Source organism: Drosophila eugracilis, unplaced genomic scaffold, assembly GCF_018153835.1.
Source record: "Drosophila eugracilis isolate 14026-0451.02 unplaced genomic scaffold, ASM1815383v1 contig_974, whole genome shotgun sequence".
Classification (NCBI taxonomy): Eukaryota; Metazoa; Arthropoda; class Insecta; order Diptera; family Drosophilidae; genus Drosophila; species Drosophila eugracilis.
Window position 1 is genome coordinate 26,580 of NW_024573893.1, and position 24,388 is coordinate 50,967.

General features: G+C 35.8%; 1 protein-coding gene across 1 annotated transcript in view; it reads left to right on the forward strand.

Annotated features, from left to right (window-relative positions):
• LOC108110191 overlaps positions 1 to 24,388 on the forward strand; it is a 59,534-nt gene that overhangs the window by 23,958 nt on the left and 11,188 nt on the right. The window contains 2 exon segments of the mRNA XM_017219144.2: positions 15 to 137; positions 7,095 to 7,131. Coding sequence (XP_017074633.2) covers positions 15 to 137; positions 7,095 to 7,131 — 160 coding nt within the window.

A 24,388-nucleotide genomic window follows, 5' to 3' on the forward strand; every position in this document is an offset into this window, starting at 1 on the left:
GTTTTCTTGGGCAGTATTACCACACGGTGACGGCGGTGCGTCCAAACTCTTCCCAGCGGTCGCCAATGACCAAGGTTATGGATCTGTTCCGGCATCGATCCAGTTCGGTTGTCAGCGAAGCCGACAAACGCAAAGCGGTAAGTTGAGCTTACTTCGTTTTAATTACTTAATTATGGTTCAGCTGTAAGTAGGTCAAATTATTTGACACAATGTCTGAAGGAAAACAAAGTACTTTTAAATTATATGCTTAATGGCACATGATTTAATCTTGTAAAGAATGCAAAAGAGAAGGAAGTGTAAAAATTGTATTTAAATTTATCATTGAAATCCAGTTGGTAAAGATAATATGATTTTTGCCGTTAATAAATCCCTAAGTTTGTTTTTAAGCAATTTCTTTTTAGGTAGTTGTTAAGCTAATAAATTACTAAACTACGTATGATGTTTGACTTTCTTAAATTTTGATTTTACGTTTTTATTTTCTTGAATTTACCAAATTACGAGTAAATATTGATAACAATGTAAATCGTACGTTAAAATTAAAATTTAAACTATGGTTTTTATAATTATCGATGGACTTGTAGAAACATCGGTTCATATCTTCACTAAAGCCTTCACGCCACCTGGCGTATTCTAGAAGAATCTTCTCTCGTGGTTCATTTCTTCGCTATCGGTTCAGCGCTAAGAATGTGTCTTCGCTATTTGAAAATATCAACATTCAGTTTAAATTTGAAATCTTAAGTATTAATTTGATCATTCTGTTAATGTTCTCTGTAAATAATAGTTATTTAAATAATTCTTAAAGCAATTGGTGTATTTATATAAAACATTAAAACAAAGCGCTTTTAATATTTCATAAGTCAAGCCAAAACTCTACCCCATTCCCTTACATAAATCGACATGTACTTTTTGATATATAATATTTCCCCTAGCAAATCACAGCCTTTTCAATTAGTGGGATAAGAATAATTATGGGTTATTTAGCTCATAAATAAGCCCAAATCGTGTACCATTAGATTGCTATAGGTGTCAGATTAAATGATTTCCGGAGTGTCACTCGCAAATGCCATGTTGTCTCGAAAAGGCCACTTGAGAGCCTTATCGGCGGTAAGAAGGCGTCATTAATAATCATCATGTCTATAAATAATTATGCACAATAATTGATTTGGCAGCGATAGGCCTCAATCGATTTGATTGATAAGCTTCGCTTTTGTGTTTTTATATATGGCTTATCATAGGAGAGGCGAAAGAATTAACTTACCGCGTGTGAAAAAAGCTTTTAAGAAATTAGTTTAATTTGGAAATAATGGGCACTGAGGAAAATATTTAGTTTTACTTTTTGTAAACAGTTTCTTAGTTTAATTTTACTCTAATTTCTTTATAGAAATTATTTCTTGATTTTGAGCAAAACTTTAGAAAGCGAAACTTTAATCTTTAAAGAAAAATTAATAGTCATTTTTATTATTTTGTAGATAATAATAAAAGTTTTTTCCAAGTGTATGAAAGTGGTCAAATCCTTGAGAGCGAAAGCTTTGCCAACAGGTGATCGCCACAGCTGTTTCTTGGTCTCTCTCTCTCTCTCTCTCTCTCTCTCTGTCTGTCATCTTTCTTCGATACTCTCTCTTTTCTCTGTCAGTTTTTGGACTTTTGCGGAAAAGTCGCGCACATACGTATATTACGTATACGCCAGCGTCGCCGTCGTTGTCATTTCAACATTTTTTGTTTAGCCTCCGATCGGTTCTGTGTTGTTATTTTCACTTGCATTTCCAATTCAACTGGCCGTGCGGCAAATTGTGCGCGTACTTTTCAACGCCTGATCCTTCGGCTTCTGTCCACCGGATATTGAACTGGAATATAAATATATATTTTCATTCCATCTGTGCGTTGCTCAAAGCAAAAATAAGCCAAACCGCGTTCGTGTGTTGACATCGAAAGTGTCTAGATATTTATTGTTTTCTTTGGCAAGAAAACGCTCCCAACTGTTCGAAATGAAATAAAATGTGTGCCTGGAGTGCTGTTTGAAATAATTTATTACTCGAGAAGATCGCTAAAGGGCTTGTAAATAGTAAATAAATATAAATACTAAATGGGGACACTTAGTTCTGGCGTTACTTGTGTTAGATGACATTTTGAGTTTTAGGAAATTACTAAAATAAAACGGACTTATCGACGTAAATGAATTTTAAATTTAGAAAACAAAAGCCAGCAGCAGCGAGTAAACAAAATAATATTTTTGCATTTGTGTCGTGCAAATATACTAACCAAAACGTTTATTTTCAAATCAAACAACTTGATGCCATTTCATTTCTGTTGCCATTTAAGTTCTAATGTGCCGCTGCAATTAATTTAATTTATAACGCTCGTGGATTTCCTCTTTTTTGGCGGACAATTTGTGTTTTTAATTTTCAAGTTCATTGGCGAAACTCACGCGTCACGTTCATAGTTTTCACAATTATATTATTTAATTAAAAGAAATGGCATGGAAATAAGCAAAAACATAGTGCGGCAAGAAAGTTGTTGTGTTAGTGGCCAAGAAAATAAATGGGCAGCATGTGATCGGTATTCTTGTTGCTCTTTTGGTTATTGTTGTTACATATTATCGTATTCATGAAATTCGCTAAATAATAGCTGATGGTGTGCTATCTGATGACTTCGTTGTGCTCAAAGCCTTTAAGCCAATTCTTTAGTCACTAATTTGTTAAGTGTCGAACTTTTGGATGGAGAGGAGTGGGTAGGGCTGCGCAAAGCTTGCTACCTCCCAGCTGGTCTTTTTAGTTGAAAGACAATTATAAACTAAAACATATTTCATACCAGTCTCAGCAATTTGCACTTATTAATCACTAAAGCTAATTGTTTTAACTCTATTATTCCATTAGAGATAGAACTAAAGAAATATGTCCAAATAGTTTGACATTTTCCTTTGAGGACTTGCAGCTGTTAATCACACTTTGGGATTTTCCACGCATTGACATTGTTTTTGGTTAATTTGTTGGCCATTAATAATGACTGGCGGTTGACTAGTTTATGGCATCTCTCAATGGTATGATATCACTGCTAACTGGCCCTTTTCCTGTGATTACTTAACCAGACGATAAGTACTATTTGCAAAATGAAAACGAGCTAAAAACAAAAACTTATCAGTATTAGCCACAAATAAACAAAAAGGAGGATTCTGGCTTGGAGAAGCGAAAGCGGCGAGAAATTAATTTAGAATATACAACGGAAGGCGCTGGTGAGGAGATAAGATAAATGCAAGTAAGGGCGGCTAAATTAAATAGACAGTTTTGGCAGATAGTCGGGGGAATAAACCAAAATCGAAAAAATCTATAATTGCAGCTGATAATTGATAATTGAGTAGATTGAAAGGCGAATCGGAAAAGAGGTGTGATTCCTAATCGGAAAGCTCTGGCCATATCAGGAATCCGCCTTCCCTAAATGGCAAATGCCCACTTAGGCGTCTTTTCTGTTTTGGTTGCCACAAGGAAGTAAAAAGAAGAAAGTGAATTATTTCAAACAGACATTTCTCTGGTTCTGTTTTCGTTTATTTAATTATTTCTATTTCTGTTTTTGGCTTTTGTTCTGTTCTGGCTGCTTTTGGGTTTTTGCTTGTTAATCAATCATTTGTCAAGAGTGAAAACTTTCCTCTGTTCTCACTATTTACCAATATTCTGAGTTTCTATTATTTGTATTTATTTTGATTTTATCTCACTTGCTTAGAGGTCAACCGCATGACAGCCGTCGAAGCTTTTTTGTTGATGTGGAAGTTTGTTTATGGTGGGAGCAGCTTGATTGGGAATGTGTAAAAAATATATATTATTTTGTATGTAGAGTTTTTATAATCGTTGCGGATTGCGTTTGGAATTTTGCTAACTTCCAAAGTGGTTTTTTCTAAAAGAGAATTGGGGAAGACCTGAGTAATAGTGCTAGATAGTGAAACTAAAAGTGTTTACGTTTTTTATTTTAAATATAAATAGAGACACTAAACTGGTATGTCACATAATATAATATTATTCTAAAGTGTCTTAAAATCAATTTAGAATTAATTGGTTTCTTATCATATTTTCCAATCGTTACCCAAACTATATTGATAAAACTAAGCGTCTAAAAAGACTTTCAAAAGTTCCTTACTATTTTTTATTACCAATACAAATTTGCAATTAAATATTCCACATTCCCTGAAAGGCTTACTTAATTTGGCTTGGCTTTCTTCTTGTTTGCTAACGAAATTTAAAAATATTTTACGTGGTTGGTCACATGCCAATTGGAAATTAACATGCCCCTGTTAACGCAATGTTAATGAAAGGCTTCTGGATTTGGCGAACTTGAATCGATTCTGATCAGAAGCCGCTGGCAGTAGTCCAACCAGACATGGAATGCTAAATGGAACTAAACCGTATTGATTTATAGCTGAAAGTTGGTCCAGTTCCTCTTGAACCCCTCAGCCTTTCCTCTCTGAAAAACCCTTCCGATCACACTTGCCTGCCTCCCTTTTGCTTTTGTTTTTTGTTTGTTTGCTTTTGCTCGAGCAGCTAATTAACGTTAATGACTTTTACATTCTGTTTGCGCTTTGTTTTGTCTGCCCAAGGGAGTCTGTTTCGCTGGTCTATTATTTATTTATTAAATTTTCCGCGCATTTCTCTAGCAAATATTGACGATAATGGCAAAGAAAGCTTTTCTATTCGAAATGGCAAGCAAACTAAGTATTTCCAAATGGGCAAAAGTCGCATAAAGTCTAATTATACTTTTATTATTTACGCCTATAATATTTGCTGCCTAGTATTTGTCGTGCTAAAAACAAAGTTACACCGGAAAACGTAAACAAAACAATCAAAATTGAGATAAGAACGCAAAAGCTCAACTCAAAGCAAAACTGACAATATTAAGTATACGCCGCGAGGTGTATGGGGAAATCAAAAGTCGCTTAAGAAATTATCAATTCCTTGGGACTTTGGCAGGTGTTAAGTCTGAGAATTAACTAAGATTGGGTAAAATACTTTGTTCAGACTTTATATATTTGCATGAGTCTGCGGTGGCTTATTTAGTCGGGTGCTTACTTTCTGTTGGAATATATAGAATATATATATAGGTTTTAATATCTTTGTGACATTTGCTTATATCTTTGTCGATATGCGGTTTTGGCCATCGGCAATTTTGAGTGTGGAAATTTTGGTTGGTTGAACTTAAATATTTTCGGCAATTGTGGTAAAATTATCAAACGCCATCTGGCGTTGAGTTGATTTTTAAGTTAAGGAGTTAAGTTTTGCAGATCTTCCTAGGTTAGAGTTTAGTTAAAAATGCCATTAAGAAGCCAAACCAAGCAGTGTTCTTATTATTGTAATATTTTTAAAAGGTAAAATTATAATATTTCTTAAAAAAGTTTATTGCCATTAATTCGCTGATCTCATTCTTAATTTTCAATAATATTTTCCTTTAATTTCTACCCTTAATTTCTATTTTGCCCTTGACCCATTGCCACAATTAATACATTTCCGTGTCGAAGAACTTTTTTTTTTTTGCCCCACTTTTAATTGTTTTTTATTGCATAGAATCGCCTTCTTCTGGTCTCGTGTTGCTTGCCTCTTTTCATAGTATGCACCTTTCAATCAAAGTTTTTGTCAATTTCAATTGGGCGACACACGACAGCAGACAATCAAGCGACAAAAACACGCCTCCTCTCAAATCCACTGAACTTTATTTTATTGCTGCGTTCAATCAACTTTAATGCGTCATCAGTTTATTCTTCTTTTTTTGCCAACGATCATGCTTTGTGCTTATTTGTTAATTAAAAGAGTTCGGGGTCAAGGATTAATTTGTGGGGTGACGGAGAAAGGTATTAAGACTTGGGACAGATGGGACAGCTATGGCAAAATGTTCCAGTGTTATTCGGCGTCATTGTCATCATTTCATTTATTTTCCCATTTCCTTAAAGTCTTAAAAAAATCCGCGAAAATTCTTGCCGGCAATTAAAAAATATGCATAAATTGACTTTCTCTCGTTGCAAAAACAAGAAAATTTACATAATTTATGGCTGGGATGGTTGAATCTGATAAAAATAATTAACAAACAGGCGGACTTGGCTATGTTGATCAATAATTTATATAAATTATAGCTTCGAAAATGTGTTCTCGTTAAAAACTTTTTAATAAAATTTCAATGTTCTTTGCTTAAGTATAAAAACCACAAATTAAGCGCCACCTGGCGTTGAGTAGTAAAAGCAAAAATTACAAGCAGTGGAAAATCAAGCAGCTAGGGCGGGCAAACAAGCAGTAGATAACTGAATTTAAATTTAAATTTCTTTTTTTTGAGCAGATAAACTCTTTATCATTTCATTGTAAATAAACAGTAAAAAAAAAGTGAACTTTGATAAATATGACTCACATGAGGTGATAATAAAAATATAAATACAAAAATATATACAATAAAATTGTGACAAAATGTCGGCGGTGAAGCGTTGGATATATAGGCATACTCATTCGAGTAGTTCTGCCACGCCCACCTCACCAGGCCTGCCGCCCGTATCGCCCACCAATAAAACAAGGCGAGGGCGAAGTCACTCCCTCGATGTGCAATCACTGCCAGGAATTCGAGCCATGATGGTCAATAGTGTAAGGAATTTAAGTAAATAAATATAAAAAATAGTTAAGAAAATATATATTATAAACCTTAAAGCTTGCAATAAATATACAATTATTTATAATATTTTCACATAAAGTTAAATAGGTATGCTGAATAATTAATTTAATTATTAGTCAAACCTTGGAAATATATATATATATAATATTATAACCATTAAATAGTATTTTTACGACTCGTATTTATAAATGCCAACTGGAACTTTTATTTATTTGTTTTTCCAGTTTTGCAGATTTGTATAGAATTTGTGAATAAGTAAAAAAGTTTGTTTTGTTTATTTGTTTACCAAATTGACACATTTAAAAAAGTTAAAGTGCTTCAATTTATGATGTTAATGAGTAAAACACATAGCATATTTATCAAAATTTAAAGACTTCAATTATAAAGATAACTTAATAACTTAATTTATCCTAATAATTAACTTAATATAAAAATTAATCTTTTTTTTCTTTTTTAATTTACAGCGTGCGGCGGCGCATCAACAACAGTTGGCTGTACAAAGTGAGTAACCTTTTAAAAATTTTAAATAACCTAGTCTAGAATATTATTAAAAAAGCAAGTACCAGGTGGGAAAACTAAAAGCAAAATAACCATTTACATTTACAAAGCCCATAAACAGATTTAATTTTCGTCGAAGCTCCACAGCAAAGCGACAAAGTCAAATTAACCTTGACTTTGAAAACAACGCAAAACCGAAGAGGAGAGACCTTAAACAAAACGCGAAAACTGAAACACAAAACAAATAAAGCAATAAAATTCAGCAGGGGCAGCTTAAGTGGAGTTATACCTTTGCATAGACAAACAAAGTGGTTTTACATATGTAAATGCCAAATGTTTAAATTACTTAACACTTTTTTTATTCATTTCGTTTGGATACCAAAAACCGCAAAACAAGATCGGACGTAGAAGCATGCCCAAAATAAATAAACAAGACGCCGGAAAGCATTTAATTCGATTGCGTGGGTGTGGGAACAGCTGTTGTCGTGGAATATTTTCGCTTCTCATTGATGAACCCCAATTAAATGGAATCAAACCACTAAATCAGTAGGGTAATTCAATCAATTAGTTTTATTTTAATTTTTGGCCATCAAAATGTTGCACTTAATTAGGATTTGGGTGAAAAAACTAAAAGTTAGTCAGAATTCTGCGGTATAAGTTTTAGGGCTTTTCTAACTTTCAACTTTTTTTTATGAATGAGTAATATCATTAAAAAGTACCTAAAAACAATATGTATTTACATATATGTACATACAGTGGAGATATCAAAATATTTTTGCATATTTTAAAATACAAAATTTTATATTGGCTTCAACAGTAAATTAGAATTAAAACGAAATTTTAATAAAGGATATATGAGGTATGTATGAACTTGATACATACCTATGTATTTTAATAAAGTTTAATATAATTTCCCTTTATCTAAAGAAACCAACTTTTTCTCCCACTGTACATATACATACATATATTTAAATGGCTTATTAAAATGGAAAACATTCTCGTATTGTTATTCTTACAACTATGTTACGAAATAACAAGAATAACAACTGAACAAATAGCCGCAAAGAATGTGCTCTCAAAGCAATTTCCCCATTTTGCACAATAATATAAATAAAATGTAAACCAACAATTCACGAATAGAAAGACGAAAACAAAATGAGAAAAATTCGGTCACCCTCTATAGTCCCAAAATTTGTGTTTACAATTTACGTACTTACCGTTTAAAATACCGAAAAAATAAATAGTAGAGGTGAGAGAGAGACCGGGTGAGATGGGACAAGAGAACTTTGCTCCAGTGCAGTGTGCGAGCGAGAGATGTGAACTAACTGTTGCTGGGATGTGTTTACCCTTTGGCTGACCTTGAAAGTTTTCGTGTACAGGCTGCACTTTTTGTGTTGCTGTTGTATTCCTTATGCTAAGCTGCAGTTTCAATGTCAGGCAAAAAAAAGCAAAAGTAAGAACAGCAAACAGGCTCCCCAGTGCTGGAATGTTAGCTATTTCCTAGCTACTTTTTCTGGTATTAAAAGCCCTTAAGTACATTTGCAGAAAACTAATTTGAACAGAAGCAATTTTTCATTTTTATATCTTATCGCTTTTTTGTTCTCTTACAGAAGTGGAAAAGTTGTCAAGTTCATTTTGTTAGTGTAAGCCTTGAAAAGATAATCGATATCCATATCTTTAGCATAATTATTTATTAATAATAAAATCGTAAGAATTTTTTTATATAATTTATGGTATCTACAATTCGACCCCCTAAACTAACCTTTTTGAAATGTGTCTGCAGTTTCTTTAATGAATAAAATTGTATTTTAACTTTTAAAATGTAGGTTTTAGACATTTTTGCAATCAAACAGTGGCACCACTGTTTCTCTCCCTCTTTGATGCATTTTGCTTTTTGGTCTTTTGTTTATCATGTATTTCTGCTTTACCCCTCTTACTGCCTCCGTATCAAGTGTCTCAAGCCCATGACGTAATACAATTGAAATGAGAGAGCGGGATGGAAAAGAGAGCAAGAGATAGGGGGAGAGGCTTAGAAAGCACATAACTTGGAGATTTTTGCAACCCACAATCAAATCTCAAGCGGCATTGATGTTGAAGGCAGGCCAGACAGTGACAAAATCAGTGTGGGGGCTTGTTTTATATTAGTTTATTTTTTTATTCACACATACATATACAAATGTTGCTGTGAGTTAACACAATTAAGTTTTTTTATGTCGAGCCAAAGCATAAAAACAACGACTGCGTTGCGAGAGAAACTAGAACAGACTCGGTGTCTGCAGACAGAACGAGACGGGGACACAGTACGAAAGAGAGATAGATTGATGCCCAAGGGGTGGGTGGGGAGACACCACCCAATGCTAAGGGCAAAATATTTGGACTGTTGTTGTTGGTGTAGTCGGCCTACGTGCGTTACGGCACGCACAAAGCAAGCAAGAATCAACAAAAAGAGCATTAGAATCGATAGAACCAAGAAAACGAGCGAAAAAAACAAAATAATCACAATAACAGCAATGTAAATGTTAATGCCATGTAAGGCAACAACAAGACAAGAGCAGTACAGTGGAACCTCTGTTAGTAACACCTTTCGTAAAGACTTTTGATCAACTTTTCGCTGAATAGAATTTGTAACATCTAGACAATTTATGGTTTTAATTTATTTATTAATAATTTGCAAAACTCGCAGATTAAGTTTTGAGTTACAAGATTAAATAATCATAAAAATGTGACTTTTTAAAGGTCTCCCAATGTTACTAGGTAGCCTCAGAGTTTGAGTTATAGAAGTGAGACTGTTTTTCCATATTCCATTGTTAAGCAATCCAGAGAGCAACGGAGAGAGTTCCAGAAATGGATTGAAAAACAGAAAGTGGTTTAATATTGTCTGAGGCGGTCAGCTGACGGTATGCCACGCCCCAAAACGCCCTAGCCAAAGGCCCTAATCAACTTAACGTTGGTTATCTATGCACAGTCGTTGGGTTACCTTTCCAGTTTTTTTCATATTTCTTTTTTTTATTTTTTTTGATTAGGTTTTTGCTTTGCTCGCTTGATTTTCTGTTGTGCTCACCTTTTTCTCGCGTTGTGTGTAACGTGTATATAAAACAGAGAAACAGAGAGGCGCGCTCTCACGCACACACCCTTGGACCGCCTTGCCGGTTTTACACACAAATACGAAAGTATATAGATACAGATATAGACCGAACGAGTACGGACCACATGGGCGGACCGCAGACCGCATTCACTTCGATACCAACTGCCGGCAGAGTCGGATGCTCCGCCACGTGATCTTCGTCTAGTTACTACTAAACTTTGTGATTTCTGCTTTGTGAATTGTGACTGGTGACTTGTGCATTCATTAATTGATATTTAAATACCTTAAACCCAAAAATTGGAAAATCGAAAAGCAAACGGAATACCGAAAACTCGCCGCCCGTCGCTCAAACAGAGTGAAAAATATTTAAACGGTTGGCAAGGGGGAATTATTAGTAATTTTTTTTTAAGACGCGAAACATAATTAGTTCCAAACAAAGACTAAGAAAACTGGATTTTCGACAGCACACGAAAATATTTTCAAGCTAACGTCGACTATAAATAAGCATGAGCGTTCAATTTATGGTCAAAATCAAACAATAAAATCACCGCGAAGTCAGCTGAATGTGCGTGGAACAAACATTATTTCGATATGTGAATTAAAATTTTTCGAAAAATCGGGAGAAAATTATATTTTTAGTGACAATTTAAAACAAGTGACTTATAAAAAGCAGCTGTGAGCAATGCAGATTAACTAAATGCCCAAATAAACAAGTTGATAAACCGTCTCGCTAATTAACAAGATAATACACGAAATTAAACCAAAAATATTTACAAAAAAGATGAGCACACACACAACAGAATTCGAAACGATGCGAGAAACATTTGCATAAGTTAAAATTGAATTAATACAATCAGCCAAGGACGTGTAATTGCCATAAAAATTAAACAGATGAAATAATTTCAGTCGCTTAAAGCAACTGCGAAAAATAGCCCATGCCATGTGACAGAATCTTATAAATAAAATAGATTTAAATACAGAAAAAACAAAACAGTCGTTAAGGAAAGTGTGACACAAATTTTGTGAAATATCAGGAAAATATATATATATATATACATATATATATTTTTTTGGTGAAAGTTTTGATACTAGAAGTGATAGCTTTTTGAAGGACTATTGGGAATCCCTAATTTGGCTTTCTGTAAAAAAAATAAGGTATTATTGTAAAGATTGGGAGATATAGTAATATCTTTTTTCCAAGAAAGTGTTATTACCAAAAGAGACACTTTTTCGTGAATATCTAGAAAATATATTTTCAAACTTTTAGAACAAAGTGTCTGCTAACCGGCGAAAAATGTTCTTTCTGCTCCTCGTGAATTGATTTGATTTAAATTTTTGTTTTCTTGTCGCACAACTTTTCGGTTTCTTTTTTCTTCTCGCCAAAGTTTATTTAAATAACTGAAAAAGAGGGAATGATGGGATTTGATTTATAGCCAAGAGGCGCCAATCGGCTGCTGTTTTGCCGCTGTGACGTAAGCGGAGGATGATATTTTGATTAGCCGGAAAAAAAAGCAGCACAGTTTTGTGACTGTTTCTGTGGTGTTTGTTTTGCATAATAAACCATAATTAAAATTGGATAAAGTCAAATGATCTGGAAACGGGCTCTGCAGGTGTTTGCCTGATCGTTGCTCCTTCTTTCTCTTCCACTTTTGTGTTTCTCCCGCGGGGGGGTGGCAGAGAGAATTTATAAATAACTCCAACAAATCTTTTAATGGTCAGTAATCAAAAGCGAAGGTAAAGCTAATAAAAAATTATAAAGAGAACAAAAGTTTATTTTTGGATTTATTCGGATGCGATCACAAATGCACACCCGGATTTCCCGCGATAAGCTTGAACTAACTAACCCACATTTTAGTATACATTGTTAGGGATTTGATAACCTCACCGAGCAATAGAGCTTTCCACAATCAGTCAGCCTCAATAATAGCGAAAACAGCAATTGAAATCCACTTGGAATAGGTCAGTTTCGTATTCAGTTTCCTTCGCAGGCCATTTATGAGCATAAACAATCTGTTTGTCGAGATATTAGTTTGGCTGGGAGGGAGTAAACAAATAGAGAACACACCCCAAATATCAGCTAACCCACATGCTGGCATCGAAAAACTTGAAATGTTCTGAATGAATATGTTTTTGCAGCTAATTTAATTGAAATTTATGCATGGCATTAAATGTTTGGCAAGTGTTCTTTAGACCCTTTTTTATGGTTTTTGTTTACGTGGAGGGGCTGCTTCATAAATGAAATGAAATTTCGGCCCAGCCGGCTCAAAACAAGATAAACAACAACAGCATGTGGGAAGCTACTCTTTTCACTCGTATTTCTGGAAAAAGGGGAGAACGTCGGCCGAAAAACGAAGAAGAAATGAAAACACGGCAAAGAAGAAATTGCGCAGCAAAAATGTTCTCGCTGCGTTTTATTTTTGTATTTTTGGTTTTGTTTTTGTTTTTGGACAACCACCACTTGAGGAAAAAGAGAGAACATTTTTCACTCTCAGAGAGAAAGAGATATAATTGGTATTTCTACTTCATTTTTTTCTTTTTGATTTTTGATTGCGACGCAAAAGCCTCCCAAGCCGAGACAAGCCTTCAGGCTCACTCAGAGATACATTTTGGATTCTGTTCCTTGCCTAGATTTATGCGGATGAAGGGGTCTATCATTCGGGTTAGTTGAGGTGCTAAGAGCTGTGTTAGGGGTTAAGCGTTGTGACAGGGCAAACAAAATATCCATGTAAACACACTCGGTGGGTCATAAAAAGTTTACGATCATGTAATCTCAACATTATGCGGTTGGAATTATTCGTAATTCACTTTTAGATTGGTTTTTCTGGATATTACTTTTTGTGATATCATAAGTTTTTGCTGTGTAGTTAAGAAACACAAGCGCTAGTAGAATGTATCTTAACCTATTAGTGGTAGATATCAGATGAGTAACTGTGGGAAAGAAACACAAGCAATAGTAGAATGTATCTTAACCTATTAGTGGTAGAAATCAGATGATTAACTGTTTTAAACTACAGTTTTTAATGAGGAAAACTTTGTCAAACTCAAAACATAGATAACTTTACTTAACTTTATGTGATAAATCCTTATTTTAATCCTACTGTAATAATACGTATTTATCAAGCAATTCTTCTATAATCTCTTATTTAAATCGCAACCAATTAGAACCTCTTTAACTTTGACTAATCCCAAAAATGTGGTTTCATTCATAAACAAAAATATGCCTCTATTTTGCCCATCATATTTGTTTTTACATTTTGCTCATTAAGTTTTTAGAAAACTTTCCGAAAACAAAATTACTGAAAGCAAAACTAGATTTATATATTTTTCGACTGCGCAGAATGCAACCAATACTGTAATCAGCGGCATAGATAAATTCTATATACATATGCATATACGAGAATATTCACAACCTGTTTCAAAACCAAACTAAACCGTTTGTTTTCCGTTGACTAGTTCACTGAACTTCTAGAAAGTTCTAAACATTTGCGTCATTATATGGATCTCAGCCATATACAAACCAGATGAATGTTTTCGATATTTTCAATGGCATGTTTTGTGTTCATCAATCATGATTGCACTTTTCCCCGAGGTGATTTTTCATTTTGTAAGCTGTAAAATCTGAAATGCGTTTTCCCGATTTGTACTTGTAGATTAGAACTTAACTTTAGAAGTTACTTCGGATGTTTGTTGTTTGCTTTCTGTGTTTATACTCGAGGGGGTCGCCTGAGAATTGGGTCAAGACGAGGAACTTACTTTAAACGGCAATTAAATTTCTGTTCATTTCGATTCGTTGTTGTTGCTGTTTGTTGTTATTTGCTAGCCTGTTTAATTATAATCTCGGCCCGCAACAACATAAATATTTCATATTGCTGATGATCGCTGTGCCTTATTGTTGTTCATGCTGTGTTGCCTTAATTACAACACGTTGCGAGTGCAATTGTCTGCTCTTTTTGTTGCCGCATAAATTTTATAGTGCACTTAGCATACAGGGTGTCCCAGAGTTCCAGACAGTGATGTCTGACATTGAACTTGAAATATAGTAAATGCTTATTTATATTGCTAAGTTACTGGGATAAACAGATAAAGAAAATTCAGGAACTTTTTCAGGAACAAAATTTCAAGACATTCTTGTTAACTTACCACACATTGTAAAAGGCGTCAAGTTGTGCAATTAACTTTTACTCTTAATGATTTGAAACCGCTCCTATTTCACCATTAGTCCGACTAAGTATTCTTGGTAATTCGAGGACATTTCTCTCCGTTAATTGAGTTTACGCCAGTGAACTTAATGAGATCCCCAGGCGGTCTTGGCCGTCGTCTTGGACTCGCTTGTTAAGTCCCGCGGAACGACCGACCTCTGCCACTTCGTTGGATGCCGCACGTCAGCTCCAGACCACGCCCGTGAATAAATAAATATATATTATATATATTCGAGTGTATTCTGACTCACACACGCAGCAGCGATTGTCCTTGAACTGTTTTGTGTCACTTAATCCTGTATCATATGGACAATAAAGGCATCTGCGTAGCTTTGGACCAACGAAGCGCCGCATTATCAAGTAAACGAGCTGAATGTGCATCCTGTGACACGTACAGTGGGTGTTGGCTAGAAAAGGTCAGCTTTAAGTTGGCAGATTAAAGGGATTTTTTTCACTAAAGGGTGTTTTTATGAGGCCGATCGAAGAATCTTAAATTATAAAGAGAATTGGTCTTGCAGGCAATATTAAACCCTAAAACGTGACATAAACTTAGTTTTTGCTTCCTTTATTGATGACTTTTTATTATATTTTTAAAGTTTAGATCCTTTTCTAATGACTAATTGTGTTATTACCTAAACGTAAACGAAAAATGATAAGAATTCGTTAAGCAAAATAAACCGGAAAATCAATAAGTTCTGGTTGAGGGCTTAACTTTATAACCTTGCCTTTAGAAAATATAACAATAAATTGTTTATTGTTAAAGCTTTCGCCAATGATTACAAATCAAGAAAATCAAAATGAACTATATTTATATCGGGAATAACAATAAATCTCCCACAGTTAAAACCTATATAGGGCCCTAAAACGTGACTTATTCTTGGTTTTTGCTCCTTTTCTTTGTTCGCCGTTTACGAGCTGCTAATTTAAAATACAAATTTTCAGTGCAATTTACGGGTTTTAGCACGCAGCTCTTTATTGTGATTTATATGAGTGGCAGATATGTACATATATATAGATTTGAATACTGATGTGTGATATATATATAAATCAAATATGAGTGTGGCTAAAAGTCAAACACACCCACTTTAAAAGCTGATAATTAGCATGCACGATTGACTGTCCACAATAAGGCTGCCTCTTCCTAGCCACACTATATACCATGGATAAGATCGGGAAAAGGAATGACCTTGACTGAGTGCCAGTCCAGAGGGAGGTGACAAATTAAACAGCTTTCGATTGCCATCGAGATATGAACATTAGTTGGTCAACAGCAAATGCTCAAATTCGCGGCGCACTTGAGTGGGTAAACAACTTGCAGTTAGCCTCTCCTCCCCAGCCACTCTCCCTTTTGCACACTGAAAACGTGGAATATAGTTTATATTTATATTTACCCAGAACACACACTAGCTTTTTATATATCGCCACTATACTCGTACACTAGACACAAAAATCATACGTTGCAGCCAAGACTTTGCTTCGCGCGTTGATAACAAAACAAGAATAGCAATTCAACTGTTTGTTCATCGTTTGCACACACACTTGGATCTTCATATACGATCATGCAAATATATATCTATATAGAAGATAGGTATACTATATCCAAGTGCACTCTCCTACAGTCAACAAATTAATTCGTTGTAAAATCTGTTGAGAACCCTGCAGGCAATTAATAATGTTTTTCTGAGTGCGGGATGATAATTGTTAATTTAGCTAATTGTGCATTTTTTTATGTTTTCCCATTGCGGAAGTTGTAAAATTTGTTGATTTAGGGAAATCAAGGTTCACTGAAATGACAAGAGTGTTAAAAAACAGTAGGAATATTTGCCAAGACATTGCAAAATCTGTTCAGGATATATATTACTTTGTCTTTGTATGCTTTTTTAATATATCATACAGGATATGTACAACAACAACCTCTATACATTTATGTCCTTTATGCTTTCCATTTGAATTGCGTGCGTGGAAAGCATTTTCCTGCCCGGCAGGCTGGCTTTTTCATTAAGCTTGACATTCCCATTTCCATTTTTCATTCAGAGTGTCTCCCTACAACAACTGTCAGCATGCCATATCTCTCCTAACCATCCGCCGCCCCCTTCACTTATTTTGTATTATTCTTGGCATTGTCCTTGGTCTCTGCGTTGGCAGTGAAAGAATGTGCTTGTAATCTTGGTTGTTTTTCCAGTTCTCTGCAAATCTTTAAATCGCTTCTTGGCCAGATGCCAAGAGTTAAGTTCAATGGCTACCTCCACCAACAACACACGCCCTTAAGCCACAAAATAGGCTCGTAAAATGTAATTAGCACCGCCGCAAAACTTGCCAAAATCTAATACGATCCCGAGACTCGTGCTCGCTCATTTGCATGATTTCCCAAGCCCAAGACCACATCCCATTTCCATTGACGTCAGCAAGTGGGAGCTAATAAATAACACATTGTCAAGGACGGAGAAGAGTGGCGGGAATTGGGGGAAAGGTATAAGGTCTCGAAAGATAAAAACCTTACAACTTGACATTCCCATCTGTTTGCTAAGTAATAATTACACTTATTAATTGCCTAGTGATTGGAACTTGTTGGGGAATTTTAAAAAGGAAAAATCAATTTATAACACAATGTACTATCTTAGTAAAAATAATAACTATAATGATTATTAAAGAAAATCATTAAAAATTGTTGTTTTCCTTCACATTTTTCTATATTTAACATCTCTGAAAAGGCTATTAGTCTTGTAGAAACCACTTTGGTAGGCAATTTACTCCAAACGTTAAAGACTTTTCCAGCCTATTATCCATTGCTAGTTCTTGTTCTTCTTCTGCTTCTATTTTCGTGACTTGTTTTGATAAATCGCCTTCGTGTGACGTCAGCAACTGATAGAAAGGGAATTATTTTGTTTCGGGGCGCGTGAATCTCATTTGTTATGGTCCCATGAAAGCCCAAACAAAAGAAAGTAAGCTTGAAAATAATGAGATATATATATATACATGAAATGTACAGAAAGAACTCTATCTATATATATTCCTACGTTCAGCAGTACTCAATGTCAGGGTTGGGTTAAAGATCAGCAGATAATATAGATTCGATTGCGCGGAAAACCCAAGTCGAGCCCCTGCCGTTGGCCCCTTTCCACTTTCCATTTGCCAAGAGGCAGGCGGGCTACTTACTTCACCGGTTGGTTATGCAAAGAACTGCAAATGTGAATCAGATATCCGACTCCATTAGAACAGTAAACAAAAAGCCAACTAGCCGGAAAAAGCAAACAAACAAACAGCGGTGCACTCATTAATTGAATTCAAGTCAAAGTTACATAGTTTGCACTGATAAAAAAGCCGTCTTAGATAAAAAGAAATCTTTAAGATTGCATCTTAGTATATGATTTGTTTTATTACTCAATTTTCAAGTTAAGGAAGTACTTTTATCTCTTTCTAAATCACTGCATACTTCTAAATTTAATCATTTTTAAATCTTGTTTGTTTTATCAATATTCATTCTCCTACTTGTTAGTATAAATTGTATTGCACAAAATTAGACAAAAGACCAAAACTACTTTCCAAGTCTGTTAAATATTTTATAAAGAATTTTCATTTAAGATTTTTGTTCATAAACTTAATTTTCTAACTTGTAGAACTTTTTGCTCTCAATCTGTAAAATATATTTCATCAGTTGAGATAAATTTTTCTCTCTGCCTAAGTAGGTGTGTGTGTGTGTGCCCTTGTGCATGAACTGCACTTGTTGCTGCGAGGAAATCTTGACTCGACCGACTGCCGGCTCATTTCATTTGCAAATTTCACCGGCTGACAGCGATTGCACACGGTAAACACCGGCCTCTGGGGAAGCTCCGTATGGTATGCACACCTATCCGTATGACCACGTCCTCTCGGTATATATATATATATATATATTATATATCGAATCATTATATAAGCCAAACGCGTGAGTCGAGTCAACGTTGAATCGCCACTGGAAGGCGAGTCATCCCCAGAGGGCGTCAAAGGTCTTTTCCAACTGGCAATGTTTGTTCTTTTTATTGTTTTTCTTTGCTCATTTTTCGTGGTTGACTCTTATGGAGCTTCTTATGCTAGAAAAGCTTGTGAAATTCTATGGAATGACTCACGAAATGTGGTATGTTCCACTTTAAATTATACACAAAGTTTCGTCTTTTGACTATTTGTGAATTGGTTTGGAATTAATTATTTGTCGTACGAGTCATTGATTTGTTATGCGGTTCTTAATGAGCTGTATAATAACTTAAATAAACTATCAGATTATTGTTAAAATGCTGTTCTTGGTATTCGCAAAACAGTTCATAAACATGTTTCGTTGAATATTCTTGAATGGGGAATATCTTATTTATTGTCTTGTTAAGAATTTTAGTGAAGTGGCAATTTGGTTTATGAAAACATCTCTTAGATGGAAGATTTTTTTTTGATTTATGCATTCTTGCAGTAAAAGTTAGGTAAAAGTTTTAGTTTTCTGCCGCTGTTGACCCGCCTGACAGCGAAATGCAAACCTAGTCAGCCACTCGAACTAAGTGCGGTGCCAAGAATGCATTAGCCAAGAAACCAAAAACATGTAATTGGAGGACATTCTCTTCTCTACTATTCGGTGATGTGCAGCGGAAAATTCCCAGCCGCCGCAAGGTTCCGTTTCTTTTCCCAACCCAAAACTAATTAACGGATGGCAACAGCGTGCAAAGTTCTGTAAAACGTGCGGGTGGAAGTGATTGCACTTCCGGTTGTCTACGTTTGTTGTACTTACATATATTGCGTTTGTTTAATTGCACGGCTCTAATGATGCGGAAACAGCAACAAAAAATGGCTAGAATAGGAGAGGGGTAAACCTGTCCCGCCCACAAAAACTTGGACGAACGCATGCGGCACACATCATTCGCACTAGTAATTCGCAAGTGGAAATTAGTGACAGTTTTATGGGTTTGTTCTTGGGAAATAATAATCTTGAGGGGGGGTCGGAAAATGCAAGGACTTTTGCCAAGGGCTGTTGTGTTTTCTAAGAGCTTACAGTAAAGTCAAGAATTCTTCCCTCGTAACAAAAGTTCAAAGTTTTCAGCGAAGGTCGTGACCCGTGTGCATTCTGGTCAAGGATCTATTTATGGTCTATGGTGTGAATTGAAGAAAAATGGGTTCAGCGACTCTTTTGAAGGTCTCTGCGTGTCACAGTTCTATTCACTTTTTAAGTGACAATGGCCAGTGTGAAACAAAAAACAAATCGATTAAGTTGATAATTGTCAGTTACTTGAAATGTGGCACTTTACTTTGATAGCCAAGTGGGTTCAGGTTATGAAGCTTATGAAAGAAGACTGAAACTGCTCGATTTATGGAAGAAAATACAGTCATTATAGGTGATCTATATAATGGCTGTGGTTAGTATTCATTAAAGTGCAATTTCAATCTAATATCTTGTTATGTAAACAGCTGAGTCAAAGGTGTCAAAGAAATCTCTTATAATGCGATAAAAATTTGACACCAAATTAGTTGCTTTTTAAATTTAAATTGCAAATCACAGTTTTGCAGTAAATATATATTACTTCAGTAATATAAATATAAAAAGATTTAAAAATGACTTAAGCTTTTCTAGAAAGTGTTGAAATAGTTGAAAGGGGCTAGAAAAGCTATAGTTTCATTCTGAATTCAGACGTACGAAGATCAAGAACATTGCCCTTAAAACTGTTATATCATCCAACTGCTCGGCTTTGGAATGCTCTGCCCCCCTTAGCACCTCTTCAAACCCTGGACAAGTTCAAATATTTACCCTGAAATCTCCGTCTTGCCCGATTCCCTCTTTTTTTTTTTGGAGCTGATTCATCGGGTTATCTGCTTTCAGCGCAAACAGAAGTCAGCACAAAAACAAGCCAGAGTTGAAGCCAAATTCGAAATTGGAGGAGACTAAAAACAAAAATAAGAACCCCAAAAAAAAGAGGAGAAGAAGAGGCTACTTAAATCGCACACCTTAGCACATCCGTCAGAATGTTACCCACATGACCAGTGCATGGCGATAAGGAAGGGGATTCGGGGGAATGCTCGATACTTATTTACACATATCCAATATCCAATCACGTTCAAGGTAAATGATGACCGAATTTCGCACAAAGTCACAAACTTAACTGCAGAAAAGAATAAAAACAGAAGCGTAGTTTTGTTTACAGTTACTCAGGGCACTAAAGATAAATTAAGCATACGCCCCATGGTCGGTTAAACATTTTGTTTGCACCTTTTTTGGCCTTTATTTATGGTTGCCTGTCAATCACATCTATTTTGCGATAGGCCCAAAGCAAACGAACAAAACGCCCTTATCAGCCCAAAAATATTCCCGTAGTATAGTATTTCCTTATCGCCAAGGCTTGTCTAGAGGGGGTCTGTCTGATAACTTAGCATTTTAAAATTTCGCACTCCCAATCAAAGTTCTTTTGCGTACACACTTGACCTAAATGCGCAATTTGCGTTGGATCCATAGACTTTTGGAGCCTACTATGTACTACATAAGCTTATATCAGAGGGGTAGACCATATATATTCAGGGGGTATAATTTTAAAGTGTTTATTTCTTTAAGCATGTTTGTTTACTTATGATTTAAATTTGTTTATTTAATAAAATAGTTTCTTGAGAAGAACGAAGGCACCAATAAGACCTAACCCCTTACCTGCGCAACTTAGGTATATAGTACAGTATTATATACAATCTATATACTTTCACTTTCTTCGCACGCATGCGTCATAAGTAGGGGCCTGAAAGTGAAAGTAGGAAAGGAAGTTGACCCTCGACCCAGGTTTTTTTTTGGTCATATTTTCGGCATATCACGTTTCAAAATATTGCATACTTAGAAGGGCATTCAAATCCTTATGGGAGAAATGCGGTGTTAATGGATTTTTTCCACACTTAAAAGCCAAGTGGAAATTTTCTATATTTGCCAAGAGAATTCTTTCACATTTGAGTGATTTATGGTTGGATTTATGTATATGTGTGCCCTTGAGATGCCCCCCAGACTAATTCAGATGGTAATTCATCCGTATTTGCGAATGGATTACATGTGCTTGAGTATTAACTGCACTGAACTGAAGGGAAATGGTTTAATTCATGCTTTCACTTTCGCTTTTTGCATTTATGTACTTAGATTTCAAGGACGCCCCAAAAACCCCCACTGTTAGCGCTAACAGGGCTGTTAGTCTGCAGCCTCTCTCTTTCACGTCATCTCTCCCACTCACTCTCTCGCTCTCTATGGCACTTGTTCAACAGCACGTGCACCGTTTGTTCTTTTCATTTTCATTCTCATTCTTCTTTGGGATTTTAAGCCGAGCGGTTGTGTGCGTACCTATATCGGTGTGTTCGTGTGTGTATGAGTGTACGATTGCGTGGGCGGCCGGCCGTATATATATACGTAGTATATGTTTGTGTACATATAGAATTTTGCATTATTTATACAAATTTGATTGGCGGTAAATAAATGAGTTGGTGACTTAACCTCAATTGAACCGGCTGCAGCTCTCTACGCTTACTTTGTTCTACGAATTTGACAAAATTGTGAAATATATTACCCAGAAAGCCACTTAAGAAAGTTAATCAATATTCCTGTGTTATTTTCTTGTGCTTTCTGCATATTTTCCATATTCCCATTTGTTTTTATCAGTGCGCCTTCTCCTCTTTCTTCATTTGAAATCGCTGGCCGTGTTGTTATTGTTGCGTTGATAATAAAAATAGAACTTAACTTTATTTTTCTGTGCTTTGCTTTGGCTTTTGGCTTCTTAAATGCCCCGCCTCCGATTCCCACTCCCTCTTGCATCGCTCCCTCTGCCTCTCGCCCTGCTCCGTTTGTTGTTTGGTTTTTCACACAGCGATAAAGATAAAGGCCGTTTATTTAAATCAAGCATACGATTTGAGTACTAACTCGTGTGTGTGCGGTTGTGATTCTGTGGAGTGAACGATTTATAAAGCTATCAGCGCACTTTTCTCGAACAGATGCAACTCGTATTTATTGCATTATAAAAATGATTTAATTACCCAAGAGGGGTTGACAGCCAGGCAAAAACCGCAAGAGCGGTGGGCCTAGAAAGAGAGCAGTCAAGAAGAGGAGAGTGAAAGAGAGGAAAAGGAACAGGATTATTAAGCCAGCCAGGCGACAAATTTGTCAGTAGTGATTTGGCATTTAACTCAATTCTTGAAGATCGGATTAGTTATAAATTCTCCAGTACTTATGCAATTCTCAATTTCGCACCTAAGACGAATTAAGATATCAATATATAACCTAAGGAACTATAAAATAATAATCCGTTTTTTATTGAAAAGTTTAAAGTTCTTTTACACTTTTATGGCATTGAACTTTGCAATTTTTGTCGCCTGGGTCGCTGAACTCGCCTAGAAAACTGACCCTGAGAGCAGGCCGCAGTGCGTGCAGGCGACATAAGTTTTGCAAACGTTCTTTGGCAATCGTTTCGATCGATTAGGTATTTATTTATTTACTCAGCACATTTTGCAATGGGAATTCAACGATAACAACAAGGCAGAGAATTAAGTGAATTGAAATAAATAAAAATAAAGCTATGCGCTCATTGACTCCGCCTTGTTGTTATTGTCATCATGTGGGTGCTGAGGTGAACTTGCTCAAGTGCATTCATCACTCAATATGTGTTGTTGCAAACGGTTTGTCGATTATAGCCAATATGTAGAGACAAAAAGTGTTTAAAAATGTTAAAAATAAACAAACGCGTCGTGGCAAACAAAAAGCAGCAGAAAGAACAAATAAAAACGCGACGATGTGTGCAGCTTTGACTTAATTTCAGTGCGTTCAACCTAGGAGCAAGCGAGACGGTATCAATAGAGAGAGATGCAGAGCAAAAGCTCTCGAACAAGTGCATAGATAGTGGGCGATAAAAAGAGAGCAGGAGAGTGATTTGTGTTGTAATTTTTATTTACAGTCGAAGGATTATTATGTGACTTTCACAAGGCGGAAAAGAGACGGCGACAAAAGGATCGCAGTGTTTACATTACCCAAACTGACAAGTGCAACAAAAATAACTATTTTACACTGCGTAGCAAAAGTGTAACAACATATAGGACTAGAAAAAAATAACAAAATATTTGACAAAAGTGTTTAAAACAACGGCCCAGAAATGCATGGAATCACGCACCTGTACCGCCAGCATGCCGTGGAAAAACAGCTGAGCGGTGGCGAGAGTTGGTCTCGTCAAATTTATCCTAGCTACGGAAGCAGTGCCGAAGCCTCCTCGCAGGGCAGCCGTCTATACAGTGTCGACTCCTCCAGCAGCTCTAGTTCTAATTCCAATAACTCTGGTGGTGGCGGAGGAGGAGGAACTGCAGGTGGTGGTGAGAATCTTGGAGGAGTCACCGGAAGCGCCTATTCTCAATGGCAAAGCGAACGTCATTCGCTGCCCCAGGCTGTGCCCGATGCTCCACGGTCGTTGGCCAACCATCACTACCGAAACTCGCCCACCCACCACTCCCACTACCACCAGCAGCAACAGCAACAGCCCACCTGCGGCAGTCTCAAACGGACGCCCTCCTCGAAGCGCAGCTTCCTAGAACGATCTCATAGTCCGGGACTTTATGCTGTGAGTAGAATATTGAAAACAAGGATGCAAATCGATCGAGAATTTAGATACAGTTTTTGCTCGAATCAGGAAACTGTTTGTAACAAATTGTGTGACCGTAACAAATGGAAAAGAAAAACATGTTGTTTTAGAAAAGGCAAATTTACCATATTACCATATTTTTACTCTTTTCAGAAAAATGTACAGTAACAAGTCCTCTTTTATAGCTGCAATGAATTGTAACCAATTCTGTAACTAAACAAATATTATTAAATAATAGGAATAGCTTATGATCTGAACTTAATTTTTTCCCTTGCCAACAAATTTTAAAACTTTATAGTTAATAATAGTAAAATTTCAAGAATTAAAACTAATATTTTAGAGGTAAAATTTGATCACAGGCTGGTTAAATCTCGTTTCGTTTG